We start from the raw sequence: 16,419 nt of genomic DNA, 5'->3' as shown, positions 1-16,419 counted from the left end.
AGCGCCTAGGGCTGCTGGCATTTTCTGCCCTGGAGCCCGGGCTCAGGGAAGTAAGGCAGCCTGGACTCCCGGCCGAGATCCACCTCCTGACTGTGTCCGAGAAGTATTCCGAGAGGAAACTAGCGCTGAAAAGACAGGATGAGCTTTTGGTCAGACGACTTTCAAATATTAGGAAGGATTGGATTCGGTGTGTCTATCTTTGAGAGCGCTGCTGAATTCTTTATTTAACTGTAAAAAAGTTTATCTTTGCATCCCTGTGAATGTGTGGCTTGCCTACTAGGTGCTCAGAAGTTTGACCAATGTGTGAATGTTTGGACACTAGATTTAAGATAATTTCTTCCACTTAGCTTTCCAGACACAAGACGATATTTTTTGCTTTAGGTAAGCTTTTGATTCCCAGTATAGAAGCACAGTATAGTGTTGGTTGCTCAGGTTAGTGCAATAATAACTCAATTACCTGGAGGCCGCTTGACCTGGCAGTCTCACCGTTTTGGAAGACGTCTAAGAAATTTAGCTACTAGAAATTTCTCAGCAGCCAAATAAGAGATCAGGAAGTTTTGGTACTGTGACCCCCTCCTCCCCCCCCCCCCCCCCAAAAAAAAAGCCCCACAAAAAATAAAACCAAAGCTTTCTCTTTCCTCACCGGAGAAGCAAATCTTCTCCTTATAGACTGCCCTCTTCTTTTCAGATGTGGTTCTGATAAGCTTGGTTATCTGTTTCTAAGGTCAGCGTGAGAAAAGGGTGTAGAGGAAAGTCTGCCAGAGGCAGGAGCACCATTAATAGCAAGAAGTGACACTTCAAAAGGGAGAAGATTAAAAAAAGCCGTAAAAACCAGACGTAATTCTGGGGCTACTTTGGAATAAGGAGAACAATTTTATGTATTTGAGGAGCCCCTGAGGGTTCTCTTAAGAGAATGGAGCGATGTGTACTATTTTTAAAAGATGCCCATTAAAGTGGTTAAGTAAATTAAAAGCATGAGAATATATGACTGTATACCTGCTAGAATGGCTAAAATAAGCCATACCAACACTACTAAGTGCTGGCAAGAATGCTGAGCCTCTGGAAGCAGTTCACGTGGCTGGTGGGCATGCATGCGGGCGCACCACCCTGGAAACCAGTTCCGCAGTTAATGTTAAGTATACATTCACCCTGTGACCCAGCAGTCCCTCTCCTGGGTAATTACCTAAGGAAACTTTTGTTCATGCAGGAACCCTACTTTGGTGTTCCTGGCAGTTTTATTCATAATAGCTAGTGCTGGAAACAAACGAAATATCCTCTAGTGGGTGACTAAACAAACTGGTCCTTCCATAGGGTGCAGTCTTCCTCACCAATGAGAGGGAGGAAGTATTGATACAGATACAGGCAACTACTGGGGTGAATCTCTAAGAATTTATGCTGAGTGAAAGAAGGCAGGCTCAGAAGGTGTGATTCTCTTTCTATGACATTCCCCTGAAGATGAGGCTGCATTGATGGGGACCAGATGAGTGGTTGCCAGAGGGGTGGGGGTGGAGTTGGGCGTGGACATAAAGGGACAGCAGGAGCTTTTTGGGGTGATGGAGCTTTTCTGTACCCTGATGGTGGTGGCAGTTACGTATTTTAAAACATACAGCTACACACCAGAAGTACGTAAAAGTTCATTTTACTGTACGATAACCACGATTTTTTTCTACATAAATTATATAAAATTGACAAAGGAATTGACGTAAAATCTCACTCTATGTAATGTTGGGCACGTGAGGCACATGTCTTATAAAAATCTGCCATCTTGTTGGCCTCCTGGGCTTTTGTAAACTGGCAGAAAGCCTTAATTTCCTGTCAGTTTTGCTTAGAGAAACCTTTTTTTACTTAGAAGACTATGTCTTTGATAGAGTAATAATTGTAATTTTTTTGTACAGTAATAATGATATATTTTTAACCATTAGAAGTTGGCGTATGAATCGGCTAATTTTGTTGAGGTGTTTGGACTGCCTGGCCTGAACTTGGCTTCTGCTAGGTACTGGGAGTGTTTCCTCTTGTGTATTTTGAGTCATCACAACCTTTGAAACTTCAGTGAGGGACTGATTTATTTAAAAATCTTGGTGGCATTAAATCCCTAGACCTTTTCTCAGTGATCCTGCTGCAAGACTGGAGTCGGTGTGCGGGTTTAAAATGAAAACCTTCAGATCTTACCCTGAGTCGGGGCTCTAGCGTGTTTACTTAGAGCTGACATAAGAAAGCCGAGCTGCTGTTTTACGACAGTGGAAGTCTGTGAGTGAGATTTGGCTGTGACTTGAGTTTTGGGGGATGACAGTCCCTATCCTGGCGTACCTGGTGGGACAGGGACCGACTTGTGGACAGGGACCGACTTGTCGGGTGCCTGCCCTTGCTGGGCCCTTTCACAGAGCTGTCTCATTTGGCCTGCGGCAGGGTTTTGTTACTCATTTTGTATGGAAAGAGACAGAATTGCTGAGTAGGCGACATCAGGGGACAAGTAACCAGTAACTTTCTCAAGAGGGAAGTGCGGAGTTGAAGGCAAAGTTCAGTTTCTTTGTGTAAGAATGCCTCGGGGGTGTGCCTGCCTGCAGTTCACTCCCAGGTCAGATCCCATAGCACAGCGCCTCTGCTCTGTTTTCCAGCCACTGTGGGAGTGGGAGCAGCAGGGTTTCTGCCCAGAGACGCTAAAAACCAGCAGTACACCTTGTTCTCAAGGACCTCAAATTGACCAGGGAATACTTAGGTTCAAAACTGACCACATTACAAGTAAAACCAGTCATCCTTTTAAAATCCTTAGTTTAAAATACTTATTTTCTTCCATTGTACGGGTTTTAGGCTGGCTTATCTCAGCCTAAGGTCTTCAGGGTTCATCCATGTTGTAATGTTGTGTCAGTTTCCCTCCTTTTTAAAGGCTGCGTAATATTCTGTGGACCGTCCATTTGGTCTGCCCACAGAGGCTTGGGTTGCTTCCCGTTTTGTCTGTTGTGAATAATGAAGAATGCTGCAGTGAACTTGGGTGGGCAAAAATCTGACCGAGTCCCTGCTTTCAATTCTTTTGGAGAAGTGCCCAGAAGTGGAATTGGTCGTTGTATGGTAATTCTGTGTTTAATTTGTTGAGGAATTGCAATGCTGTTTTCCACAGCAGCTGCCTATGTATGTTTTATATTATACTTTGCACAATAATATACTACCAGTAGTTTCAATTTCTTGACATTATGATCACAGACTACATTATTCAGCTACTTGCTTTTTTTTTTTATAAGGATGTAAAAAACTTTCCATGTCTATATGGTTCTAATTCTTTTATTTTTTATTTTTTTTTAATGTTTATTTATTTTTGAGAGAGAGAGAGAGAGAGACAGAGTCAGAGCGTGAGTAGGGGAGGGGCAAAGAGGGAGACACAGAATCTGAAGCAGGCTCTAGGTTCTGAGCTGTCAGCACAGAGCCCGATGCAGGGCTTGAACTCACGAACTGCCAGATCATGACCTGAGCTGAAGTCAGACGCTTAACCTACTGAGCCACCCAGGCACCCCTCTAATTCTTTTTAATGCCTGCATGGTGTTCGATAATTTCTCCAGCGCCTGCAGAGGTACATGCACAAACTTTAAAAACCTTAAAGGACTATTGAGCCAGCATTGCCAGACTTCACATTTTTCAGGAAAGCCAGAAATCCAGATCTTTATTTACAATTATCCCATTTAAAAAATACTGTTTAAGCGAAGCAAAATAGACAGTGGGCTGGATTCTGCCCTCCAGCCCCCGGTTTGTGATTTCAGCGTTGATTTCTAGAACACTCATCACCTTATCTAAATCTCTCTTCCCTTTTCTTAAAGTTAGACGGACCAAAGCCAACCTTTCCCCTCTGTCTGCCTTGTTCGAACCCTTTTCAGTCATCAAAGTGCTCCCGTTTCCTGGGGCTCCTGAAATAAGATAATCGTCTGCTTCTCTCCATTACATGTTCTTCCTTCTCATAATCCCAGCGTCGCCCCTTTGAGGGTACTGCTGTCTGTGTGCTCATGCGGCACCTGCCTGGTCCCGTGGCCTGCACAGACCTGACGGACAGCTGGTGGTATGCGCTTGAGACCGAGTCTACCAAGCCCCATTCACACAGCTGACCACGCACCCCCTGCCTCCTGTCCTTCACATCCAGTGGCCATTGTGTTTGTGTTTGCGCTTTAGCCACCCCAGAGCAGGACCCTGTACTTAGTGGGAAACTTCACTGTTGACTTCAAATGTCGTCTCCCCTCTGCAGCCCGACCCCTTTTGAGCTGGTCTTCACTGTGTTTCTGTTCCACCCTTTGTGCACTTGGTCTGATGCTGCTTGTAGCCCTAGCTGGTTCGAGTCTCATGACTGTCCACTTCGAGGTTATGCTCCTTGCCTAGAGTCCCCCCCCCGGTATTTTGAGCCCCAGCCTGCCTGTCCCTCCACCAGCCCGGCCATCTTCCACGTGCCCCACTCCTCCTCCTCACTCCAGTACCGCCACCATGTTAACTCACCACGTGGAGCCACTGGGCCTAACAGGCGCTTGTGCAAACGCATTGGTGGTTGTGAAACGAGATTATCATGTGTTTACCACTGTTGGGAAAAAATGATATAGAATAATAAAATTGAGCACAAAGTACAGCGCAAGACTTATACTAAGGGTAGATACCGTTTCATTCACCTTTGCCTGGGCAGTCGTCAGAGTCGCATCTGCATTGTGACCGGCCTCCCACACCTGTCACTTCACTGGTGGAACTCATCCTGCACACCATGTCGTGCCGCCTGTGGGCCCCTCAGGTCAGTCATTCCTACCAACATCTTGAACAAACCATTAATCCAGACTCCGTGTTGAGGCTCAGACCCTCCTGTGATCTGAGCTCTTTCCACCTGCCTGCGTGGCTCCCGGTTCCTGTGTTGTGCTTCATCAGTGCTCCAGCCAGCCCACTCACTGCTTCCCCAGAAACGGCCTGCTTCCCTAGAAACGGCCTGCTTCCCCGCTCTTCTCGAGGTGCTCCTTCGTGTCTAACTGCCCACATCTGCTGGTTGGAATTTTGCTCATACTTTAAAGCCCATCTCAGGCACGGCCTTCCTTCACAGAGCCTCTGATGTTCCCAGAGATAGGCCAGGGACAAGTGCAGCGCCCTGCTTTCCTGTGTTCCACCTTGTTGTGGCTACCTGTGTGCGTATCCCCAGCTGTCAGCTCCTGGAGCGCTGGGACTCCGTTCACTCCTGCGTGGGTTTAGTATGGGTGTCGAACTTTTTAGTCACATATTTGCTTTGTACTATTTATATAGACAGAGAAATTTCATTATTTTCTTCTAACATCTGGATCAATGCCATTATGTAAGATTTATTTTCTCACCTTAAATTTCTGATAATCTCTTTTCTGACTGGTTCCCAGTGATGATTCTTCTTCCCTTTGGCAAATATTGAGTGCCTGTTACTGGCCAGGCATGGAGGAGCGACTACATAGGAAAGAAAGGAATCCTCCAAGGAACTTAGTCTACTGACAGGGGGCTTGTTCATGAAGACTTCTCAAGTGTCACCATCTTGAAATAAGGTAGATCGATCTGAGTTTCAACTTCATAAATTCTGAAACTTAAATTTTCATGTATTGGAGGGGCACGTGGGTAGCTCAGTCAGCTAAGTGTCTGACTTTGGCTCAGGTTATGACCTCACGGTTCGTGACTTTGGCTCAGATTATGACCTCACGTTGGGCTCTGTGCTGACAGCTCAGAGCCTGGAGCCTGCTTCGGATGCTGTGTCTCCCTTTTTGCCTCTTCCCTGCTTGCACTCTGTTTGTCTGTCTCTCAAAATAAATAAACATTAAAAAAAGTTAAAGTAAAAATTTTCATGTAATGTATTATGGAGTAAGATTTTTAACAAGGACAGGATTGCTAGGAGTTAGCTGAAGCTTGAGGAGATTAGTATAGTAGGCTAACTAAACACTGAGGACAAATAATGTTGGTGTTTCTTTTTTTAAAATTTTAAAAAAAATTGTTAAATTTTTAAAAAGTTTATTTATTTATGAGAGAGAGAGACAGACAGACAGACAGCATGAGTGGGGGAGGGACAGAGAGAGAGGGAGACACAGAATCTGAAGGAGGCTCCAGGCTCTGAGCTGTCAGCCCAGAGCCTGATGGAGAGCTCAAACTCACAAACTGTGAGATCATGACCTGAGCTGATGTCAGATCCTTAACTGACTGAGCCACCCAGGCACCCCAGTTTTTAAAGTCGATAAAGTTTAATTTACATGTTCGTTATGACATCCACACTCTTACTTGTTTTTTTAGTGGAGAAAGAAAACAGTTTTATCATTGGATAAGCGGTGGCATCAAGGCAATCTATTAAAGAGATCGCAACAAAAAAAAGAATCTCAGCCTGTCACATGGCCTGCAGCCACAGTCTGTGCTAATGGTGCGCTCTGATGTTACCATCTAAAGGAAAAGTAAAACCTCTGTCTTTTGACAAGTAGGAAGTTACCTCTTGGAGCCAAGTGTCTAGGCTTCCTGAGAGATTGGGGAGATGGGACACAACCCTCCTTTTATTATTATATGTTCTTAATTTTATTTTTTTAATTGTGGTAAACTATAAAGTTGGTGTTTTTTTTTTTTTTTTAACCGTTTAAACCATTGTTAAATGTACAGTGCAGTGTCACAGAGCACGTTCACTGCTGTGCAGCTGTCCTCATCACCCATCTCCAGAACTTCTCATTCTCCCAGACCTAACCTTGTCCCCACCAAATACTAACTTCTGTCCACCACCCCCTCCCAGCCCCTGGCACCCACCACCTGCTCTCTGTCTCTGAATTTCACTGCTGTAAGGACCTCATGTAAGTGGAGTTGCCCAGTATTTGTCCTTTTATGACCAGCTTACTTCCCTGAGCATAGTGTCCCTCAAGGCTCATCCATGTCATAGCAGGTGTCAGGATTTTATTCCTTTATAAGGCTGACTAATATTCCATTGTGTGTACACACCACATTCTCTTTATTTATCTGTCGATGGACCCCTAGGTTGCTTTTGGCTATTGTGAATGATACTGCTACGAAAATGGGTGTACAAATATCTGTTTGAGTTTCTGCTTTCAGTTCTTTGGGAATATGCCTGGGAGTGGAATTCCTGGAATGGAGGGTGGTTCTGTGTGCAGGTTTTTGAGGAATGGTCCTGCTGTTTTCCATGGTAGCTGTGCTATTTTACATTCCCACACCCAATGTGCGAGGCTTCAGTTTCTCCACATCCTCATCAATGCCTGCTTATTTATGTTTTTTTTTGTGTGTGTGACAGTAGCCATCCTAAATAGGTGTTGAATGGTATCTCATTGTGGTTTTGATTTGCATTTCCTTTATGATTAATGAAGTCGAGAATCTTTTCATGTGCCACTCCCTTATTTAAGAAAAAAATTTTTTTAATGTTTTATTTTATATTTGAGAGAAAGAGAGAGAGAGAGAGAGAGACCATAAGCAGGGGAGGGGAAGAGAGAGGGAGACACAGAATCTGAAGCAGGCTCCAGGCTCTGAGCTGTCAGCACAGAGCCCGATGCGGGGCTCGAACCCATGAGCGGTGAGATCATGACCTGAGTCGAAGTCGACGCCCAACCAACTAAGCCACCCAGACGCCCCTCCACTCCCTTATTTTAAAAGAAATTCTTTTTCCTGGCTTTTAAGACCACTGCAACCAATTCTTAGAGAATACAAAAGAGATGTGTAAGGTAAGAAGCTGTTCAGCTCTGATTCCAGATTTCATGATGGGTGAGACGTAGTTTTAGACATCTCTAATATATGTTATAACTTTAAATTGCTCTTTGAACAACAGTAAAAACCTTCCACCAAATCGGAGTTAACTTTTATGTCCTTGTTCCTGTGCTGGACTTGAGCAGGATCTCACCCACCTAGAACCTGGTTACTAGAGCTCAGATCAAGGTGTCGTTTTTGAAAAAACAAAAGAATTTAGGTGACTCATATCCTCTTATGTTCAGGTTAACTGACATCTTCTAAATCTCATAGGTGGCAGGAGGGTGTGTCGCATTCTTCCCTAAGCTGGCGTGAAACCATTCTAAACAAAGACCTCACACGGTATTTTTTTTTTTCTTTATATCAGAAGATCTATTTAAGACAACTCACTGTGTTTCAGGTCCCATATGTTTGAAAAGTGTGATGAAGCCCACCCTTTCTCACACAGTTTCTTAAAGACAAATGGTAGCTGACTTTTGTCAGCACTTACTGATGAATGACTGAGCTGTTTACAGGTAGTAGCTCATTAACTGTCGCTGCTGCCCTGTGAGGTAGGGAGGGCATGATTTGCAGATCAGGAAGGGAAAGTGCAGGAAGTGTTAGAGCAGTGGGGCTCACCCACCTGGCGCCAGAGACAGAAACCTTCCTGTGCCAAGTGCCTTGACCCTGGAGATTAGGAGTATGTAGCAGTGTGAGCTCGTCGTCTGACGGGACCGTCCCCATAGCTGTTGTCAGCATTAATAAGTAGCTATACTCTCAGAGTAAGCTTGGGGAACTTTTTGGTAAGCATTTCTTGTGAAAATACAGAGTTCTAATGGACATGCCTTTTTTAATGACACGCATGAGATGAGAAGATTCACCTGGGGTTTGGAGGCTGGAACACAGGCTAAGTGTCGGAGGCTGCATCGAGGCTCAGTGCAGCGTCCCTCACTGGGACCAGCGGCGGGCATTTTGCCAGCTGCTGAGGCTCTTCCACCCCGATGGTATGTGTTTCTGGAACCAGGTGGGCATGGAGGCAGGCGAGGCGCTTTGTGCTTCCCACGTGGTTCCCAGCCAGGAGCCGGAGCCGGTGCTTGAGTTGTGCGTGCAGGGGCTCTGGGGTGCACCCCACATCTGCCCAGCAATGGCAGCCACAGCGAGTCAGTGAAGGCCTAGTGCCTTTAAGGTGGTGGTGGTCTCGGGGAGCCAACCCAGGGTTTTCCTTACTGAGGCTATACACAATTCCAAGTTTGGCTCGCTCTGGGGGAGGGGAGGCTTTACCCCCTACTACCACTCGCTTGTAGGAAGGAATGTCTCAGGGCGTTGTGTTTTAGCTTGCTTTATAGTTTCTTGGAGTTAAGTTGAAATAATTATCCCAGTATTGTATGTGATAATTTTTACTCACTTCTAAAATTAGAATTAAGAACTAGGTGTACCAGTTTCGTTGTATTGCGCCCAGTTTGCGCCTGGAGCTGGAGGCCAGGGAATCAGAGAAGCAGGTGCTGTCCATGGGCAGGTCAGGTGGGAGGCGAGCCCGGGAGCGCAGGGTTTGCAGGCTCAGAGAGAAGGTGCTTGGAAGAGAAGGACAGCCAGTGCCTATCAGACCCTGCTTCTCTGAAGCTTAACCTCTGGCATTTAAGTAAAAAAAAAATTGTTTTTTAATTTTTGAGAGAGAGCAAGAGTGAGAGTGAGAGACAGAGAGAATCCCGAACAGGCTCCATGCTCAATGTGGAGTCTGACATGGGGGTCCATCCCATGACACTGGGATCATGACCTGAGCTGAGATCAAGTGTCGGACACTCAACAGACTGAGCCACCCAGAGGCCCGTGTGGCATTTAATTTCTATCTTTAATTAAATAATTACTTCTCAAGTCCTGTTTTGATGCAGCCTAGACCCTTGCCCTGACCCAGTCCTGCACCCTCGCTTTGATCAGGCTCTGTGATGCGGGTCCTGAGGCGTTGTCCACGGGCCCTGGGCAAGTGGACTTGGTTCACATGGCTGTGGGTCTGTAATGACCCAGGCTCACCTGTGGTGGGCTCTCCTGCTTCCCGAAGCCCCACCATCTGCGGAGAGAGATGTTTTCACATAATAGGCTCTTTGACTGTGCTGTTCATGCCCGTTAATGCTTTGTTCACCTGGCGAAGTAGCTTAAAATAGTCTTCCAGCTGGTGTCTTGTAGACTGTTGACTTTTTTCTTTTTAAAATAAACTTCTTACTGTGGAATAATTTTAGGTTTATAGAAAAGTTGCCAAGATGGTACAGAGAGTTCCCGAATATCCTTCCCTTTGCTTCCGTGCGTGGTAACAGCCTGTGAGCACGCACAGTCGTCAAAACTAAGAAGCTCGCATCGGTGTGCACGGTGAACTGGGGTGTGCTTCGTTCCCATCTCTTCCCTCCTTCCACCTGGGGCCTTTTAGGCTCTGGGCTGATCTGGGGTGCCCTGTGGCCTTCAAGTGTCTCGTCTCCCCGGGGCCCTTCTGGGCCAGGACAGCTCTCAGCCTCTGCTTCTTTGGTGATCTTGGCACTCTGGATCCGTGAGCAGCTGTTTTGTAGGCTGGCCTCCAGTTTGGGCTGCCTGATATTTTCTCGTGTTTTTTTTGGGGGGGGCGCCCCAGAGGTGCAGTGCCCTTTTGTCGCATCGTACCATGCTGGAGTCTGCCGGCTGCTGCCCCGGGACACCACTTCATCCTGTTTGCTGGTTTGCTCCTTTGCTGCTTCGGAAGTGGTCTTTTAGGGCAGCCCCTATTTGAGGGGCTGGTGTGGGTGAGCTTCAGCTGCTGGGGAGGGATTTCACGTTATTGCTGGAATTCTTCTGTAGGGCATCTTCTTCCCCTTTGTTTGGACTCTTATAGGCCCATGTATCTGTCTCATACTTTGGGGTAAAACCCAGCATGACATTCTTTATTTTCTTGTGCACGCTGTTCCAGCTTTGGCCATTGGGAGTCTTTCGGGTGGGTTCCTGTGTCCTTCATTTTCTGAGCACCTCCTTCCTTTCTGGTACACAGGTATGTGGCTGCAGGCCTGTCTTGGATTTCCCTGCCCCAGCATCACCCATTTTTCTCAAGGGCCCTGGTTCCATTTAGTGAACGGAATTTAGAAACCAGATGGAGGTGGGGTGTTCTTGCTCCTAAGGTGTGGCTTTTCAGCCCTTGGTTGACAGCTGGGAGCTGTGCATGTGCTCACTTACGTCTGATGATTTCTCTGCCTGTCTGTGTTGTCACCTACACACCAGTTCGTAGGATGTCTCCATGGCTCAGCTGGCACCACAGGGTTGTGCCAGCCTCCTCCCTTTGCCCCAGTGTAACCCCGTTCTCTGACAGTGGGACACCTGGCTCGTCCACCACACATGAAGTGGTCTCAGTGCTGTCACCTGCACCCCTACACCCTCAAGATACACATTACCAAGAGGGGTCAGTCCTGTCTGATCTGGTTTTAATTTGCATATGTTAAAGTTCATTCTCAGTGTGAGATGTGCAGTTGTATGAGTTGGACAGTGCATAGAGTCATGTGTGTCCACCACCCAGACCTCTGGCTCTTATCTGTGTCCTCTTGTGGTACGGCCCCAACAGGCTTTCATCACTTGCCTGTTGGGGAGGATTGTGTCTCTGTCACCTTGTGGTCTTGAGGCCATGTTGCCTTTCCTCAGTTAAAGGCATGGTATTTTTTTTTTTAATATAATTTATTGTCAAATTGGTTTCCATACAACACCCAGTGCTCATCCCAACAAGTGCCCTCCTCAATGCCCATCACCCATTTTCCCCTCTGCCCCACCCCGCATCCACCCTCAGTTTGTTCTCAGTATTTAAGAGTCTCTTATAGTTTGCCTCCCTCCCTCTCTGTAACTTTTTTCCCCCCCTTCCCATCCCCTATGGTCTTCTGTTAAGTTTCTCAGGATCCACATATGAGTGAAAACATACGGTATCTGTCTTTCTTTGCCTGACTTATTTCACTTAGCATAATACCTTCCAGTTCCATCCATGTTGCGATAAATGGCCAGATTTCATTCTTTCTCATTGCCACGTAGTATCCCGTTGTATATACAAACCACATCTTTATCCATTCATCAGTTGATGGACGTTTTTTAAAGTTTATTATTTTATTTTATTTTTGTTTTATTTTATTTATTTTATTTTGAGAGAGAGAGGGACAGAGAGAATCCTAAGCAGGCTCTGTGCTGTCAGCACAGAGCCTGATGTGGGGCTTGAACTCACTAACTGTGAGATCATGACCTGAGCTGAAATCAAGTCAGTTGCTTAACTGACTGAACCACCCAGGTGCCCCAGGGCGTGGTGGGTTGTTTTTTTTTTTTAACGTTTTTATTTATTTTTGAGACAGAGAGAGACAGAGCATGAATGGGGGAGGGGCAGAGAGAGAGGGAGACACAGAATCGGAAGCAGGCTCCAGGCTCTGAGCCATCAGCCCAGAGCCCAATGCGGGGCTCCAACTCATGGACTGTGAGATCGTGACCTGAGCTGAAGTCGGACGCTTAACCGACTGAGCCACCCAGGCGCCCCAGGGAGTGGTGGGTTTTAATGGTGGGAGACAATACCAGCATTTTGGAAGTTGAAGGAAACTTAAAGACCTATGAATTGTACATTCCTGGCTTGGCAGATGAACTTCAATCCAGAACTGGGACCTAGGTGTTCTGGTTCTGTCCCCCTTGCCAGCACTCAGGGTGCCTGAGGTGGAACCATGAGCAGAACGGTGGGGGGGGGGGGGGGTGGCCCTCCTTGCTTGGAGGTTTGAAGTCTGTGCTCATGGGCTTGGTTCCTTCATCTTTTGTTTTATGAAGTTAATTCTATTGGACAGCTATTTGTCTAATGCTGGGTATACTTTGAGGGAGGATTAAGGTATTGTTAATGATTTGCAGATTAGTGTTGTAGTGAATTAATAAGAACTCATTCACTTTGCCTTTTTTATAACTTTTTATTTTGAGAGAGCTAGAGAGAGAGAGAGCACTCATGCGCGCACTTGAGCAGGGGAGGGGCAGAGAGAGAGGGAGAGAGAGAATTCCAAACAGGCTTTGTGCTAACAGCACGTTATGAACTGTGAGATCATGAGTGGAACCGAAACCGAGACTTGGATGCTCAACCAATTCATGAGCCACCCAGGTGCCCCAAGTTGACCAGTTTTTTGGCCATTGAAATATACACACTTACTGGCAGGCTCAGGGGTGAGCAAGGACGTCACTAATACAAACATATCCACTCCTTACATGAATGAGTGGCATGTAAGTTGTCTCTGTCTACCCAGCCATCCTCTTTGCTAGCTATTTATTAAATTAGAAAAAAAATGTTTATTTTTGAGAGAGAGAGGGTGTGAGCAGGGGAGGGACGGAGAAAGAAGGAGACACAGAATCCAAAGTAGGCTCTAGGCTCTGAGCTGTCAGCACAGAGCCCAACGCGGGGCTCGAACCCGTGAACTGCCGGATCATGACCTGAGCCGAAGTCGGATACCTAACCAACTGAGCCACCTAGGCGCCTATTAATTTTTTTCTTTTAAGCAAGTTTTCATTAAGCATAATTGCACCATCCCGACAGAACTGGTGGCATTTGCTTTCTCCCTTCAGTGCTTTCCCACGGAAGCAGCTCTGCGTGGCTCTGCACAGGGGCTTGATTCTGAACGGTTTGCTTGTGGGAAGCCTTCCCCACGTTTGCCTCCAGCACAGTGGGCTGCCCTGTTGACCTGGCTCATGGATGTTCAGTCCCTTTCTCCTGAGGAAGCCTGTTCCTTGGACCCGTGTTATGCTCCCCACGCTTGTTACCAGTGCACTGGTTTCTTAGGCTCCCTTTCATGGAGTAAGGTTACTGGGTCAAATAGTGCGAACGTTTTATGGCTCTGGAAAAATTCAGGTTGTTTCCTCTGAGTTTTACTCCCATGGTCTCCCGTGCTCACCTCGGTCAGTGCACCTGCTCTTCCCCCTGGAGGGCCCGTGTGGGCGATGGCACAGGGCTGGCCCTGCTGCCCTTCCCGGGGGGGCTGTGACCGGCCTGTGGGTACTCAGGAGCACTGCCCCTGCCTCAGTGTCCCGGGAGAGCGGTTTCATAAACTCCCTCCCGGGACACTCAATATTGAGTGTACGGTGTGCGGCTCCTGCACGTAATTCTGTGCCCTGTCCACAGGGTGCCCGGCTCTGGAGCAGGCAGCCACGCTGCCTCTTCACCTCCTTGGAGGGGTGGGGGGCGAGGGGTGGCCACTCACAATCTCCTCTCATTTTGGGGCTTCTGGGCAGATTGTGAAGATTTATGATGAAGGATGCCTGGATGACAGCCGGGGGTTGCTGGTGGTTTAGAAGTACTTTAGGACATTGCTGTCATTAGAAAGGTCTACGTCCTGAAGTGATGGGGGTTGGAGGCTTGGGCTGGGAGATGTGGAGCTGGCCTGATGTCAGAACTTTTTAAAACTATACTTTTCCATGTTAGTGAAGGGACGAAACTGCGTTCTTCTAAGACCTACAAGTGAATTGACTGTATGTTATATTTTTCTTGTGAGGTAAAACATTTTTATCAAAATATTTATCAAGAGAATGCAGGAAGTTACTTTTCCTTTAAGTATGCATATTTCCTTTCAATATGCCTTGCTTCTGAGTGAGATTTCATTATAACTAACTTTCCAACAAAATATGTGACTACTTGTCCTGTGAAATTTGGTGAGAGATGGGAGAGATTGTATGGCCCTACCCAGCAGGTGACCAGTGAGCACTCACTGTTTGCAGGTAATCTAGTTTTAATTTTAATTCAGTATAGCCACTCATTAGACAGTATAGTTCTAGAAATTTATGTTTAAGTAAATTTACATTTATGTTTTTCACCTTTAGGGCTCTTTGGGGAGTTAATTTTCCGTTGTTAGCTGTATCACCGGATTTAGTTTAAAATTCTATTTTCTTTCTTTTTTTTTTTTTTTACATTTTTAAAGTAGTTTTTTTTTTTAAGTTTATTTGTTTTGAGAGAGAGTGTGAGAGTGAGCGAGCACAAGCATGGGAGGGTGAGAGAGAGAGGAGAGAGAGAGAGAGAGAGAGAGAGAGAGAGAGAGAGAATCCTAAGCAGGCTCCATGCTGTTGGCACAAAGCCAGATATGGGGCCCAAACTCATAAACTGTGAGATCATGACCTGAGCTGAAATCAAGAGTCAGACGCCTAACTGACTGAGCTACCCAGGCGTCCCTAAAATTCTGTTTTCTCAAATACCTTAACTATTGTAGAAACAAACAAACAAACAAACAAACAAAAAACCCTGCCAGATTTCAGTTGGTTAAATCAGTTTGGGAAACAGGAGAATTGATTGTCTTTGACTTTATATATTTTAGGAAGGTGGTTTTCAATGCCTTTTGGTATGTTTTTGGGAGCAGAGAGATTTGCAGAGCCTTTTACTTTTCTCCTGGTACTGCCACTGCCCTTCCCTTAGCATGCTGCCGACCTGGAGATACGGGGGGCAGACCACTCACAATGAGAGAGCCAGTACAAGGAAAGAAGCCATGGCTTGTAGTTTTCATCACTGAGCAGGCAGTGAGGTTAGCCCTGGTTCCCATGGCGGTCCTGTGCTGGGGCTGCACTGCCAGCTCTGGTCCTTTGCACGGGGTAACCACATTACAGTGATGTTTGGGATAAATGTTCACCCTTACTACTATCCCCATGTGCCAAGTGCTTTAGGGTGTAAATAACTAGTGGATTGGTAGGTGGTGGGTAACATGTGGCTTTTGTGTAAAAGACAAATCCTTCTGATCTATTTGACTTATTCCTACTTGGAAGAAATTATTTGGTTTCCCCAGGGTGGCTGGCTTCTCGCTGTCTCTTGCTTTGACACTTCTTTATTTTCTTCTTCTGTCCCTTTTTTCTCTTTCTGTTTTCCTTCATAATACCGTAAAGGGAATCAACTGGCATTGTGTATTTTGAAGCAGGTGATCTTTGAAACGGAAAATTAATTTGCTGGCTAGCTGGGGTTTTGGTTACTGACCAGGAGATGGTTCCCACAGAGATTTCTCATGTGCGCCATGTGCCGTGCCCTTTATTGTGGTTTTTTGACTCTTTGGCCCTTTTGGGTGTTTCTGTGTCTGGGATTTGCAGATTTTGCACAGGGGAGTCTGTGTGGGTGCTGCAGCGGGGCGGATCTGACCGCGTGCTCTTCTCTCTTGCACAGGTGGCTCAGAGCATTGAGGACCATCACCAGGAAGTGATCGGTTTCTGTCGAGAAAACGGCTTCCACGGCTTGGTCGCCTATGACTCCGATTACGCGCTGTGCAACATCCCCTACTATTTCAGTGCCCATGCCCTCAAACTGAGCCGGAACGGGAAAAGTCTCACCACGAGCCAGTATCTGATGCATGAGGTCGCCAAGCAGCTGGACCTGAACCCAAACCGTTTCCCTATCTTTGCCGCTCTGTTAGGTAGGTGGGCAGTGTGAAAACTGCTTCATTTGATAGGGTTCTACACTAGGAACACACTGGTATTTAAAAAAAAAAAAGTCAATGTTGGAATGTTGTGGATTATACTTAACCAGGGAATGTGCCCCTCCTCAGTAGTATTCCTTACTCAGTATTATTTTTTGGTGCAATTGATAATGTGCTTCTTTTGTTCATACATGTTTGTTTATGTGTTCTGTTCAGGCTGAAAAACTAATTTTGGGAATAAATTCACTGATACTTTGGGGAAAGTGACATTTTAAAATCACCAATGTTAAGCACATTCTCACTATGGAAATTAGACATTTAACCCTTTGGCACAAATTATGTTTGTTTCAGAAGAAAATACGTTGTG

General features: G+C 46.2%; 1 protein-coding gene and 1 long non-coding RNA gene across 3 annotated transcripts in view; one reads left to right on the top strand and one right to left on the bottom strand.

Moving 5' to 3' along the window:
* Positions 1-16,419, top strand: part of FAM120A (family with sequence similarity 120 member A) — a 96,644-nt gene that overhangs the window by 1,720 nt on the left and 78,505 nt on the right. For both annotated transcript variants that reach the window (XM_058695946.1, XM_058695945.1), the window contains exon 2: positions 15,803-16,049. In XM_058695946.1, coding sequence (XP_058551929.1) covers positions 15,803-16,049 — 247 coding nt within the window. The remainder of the gene's footprint in view (positions 1-15,802; positions 16,050-16,419) is intronic.
* On the bottom strand, positions 2,797-5,606 carry LOC131492213 (uncharacterized). The gene is made up of 3 exons (XR_009251935.1): positions 4,638-5,606; positions 4,471-4,549; positions 2,797-2,952 (listed from the first exon to the last, which is right to left on the bottom strand). It is a non-coding gene; the product is annotated as an uncharacterized LOC131492213 (long non-coding RNA).

This window comes from Neofelis nebulosa, chromosome 12 (genome assembly GCF_028018385.1).
Source record: "Neofelis nebulosa isolate mNeoNeb1 chromosome 12, mNeoNeb1.pri, whole genome shotgun sequence".
In the NCBI taxonomy this organism is placed as follows: Eukaryota; Metazoa; Chordata; class Mammalia; order Carnivora; family Felidae; genus Neofelis; species Neofelis nebulosa.
The sequence above is the reverse complement of the archived record's forward strand: the minus strand, read 5'-3'. Positions and strand labels throughout refer to the sequence as shown.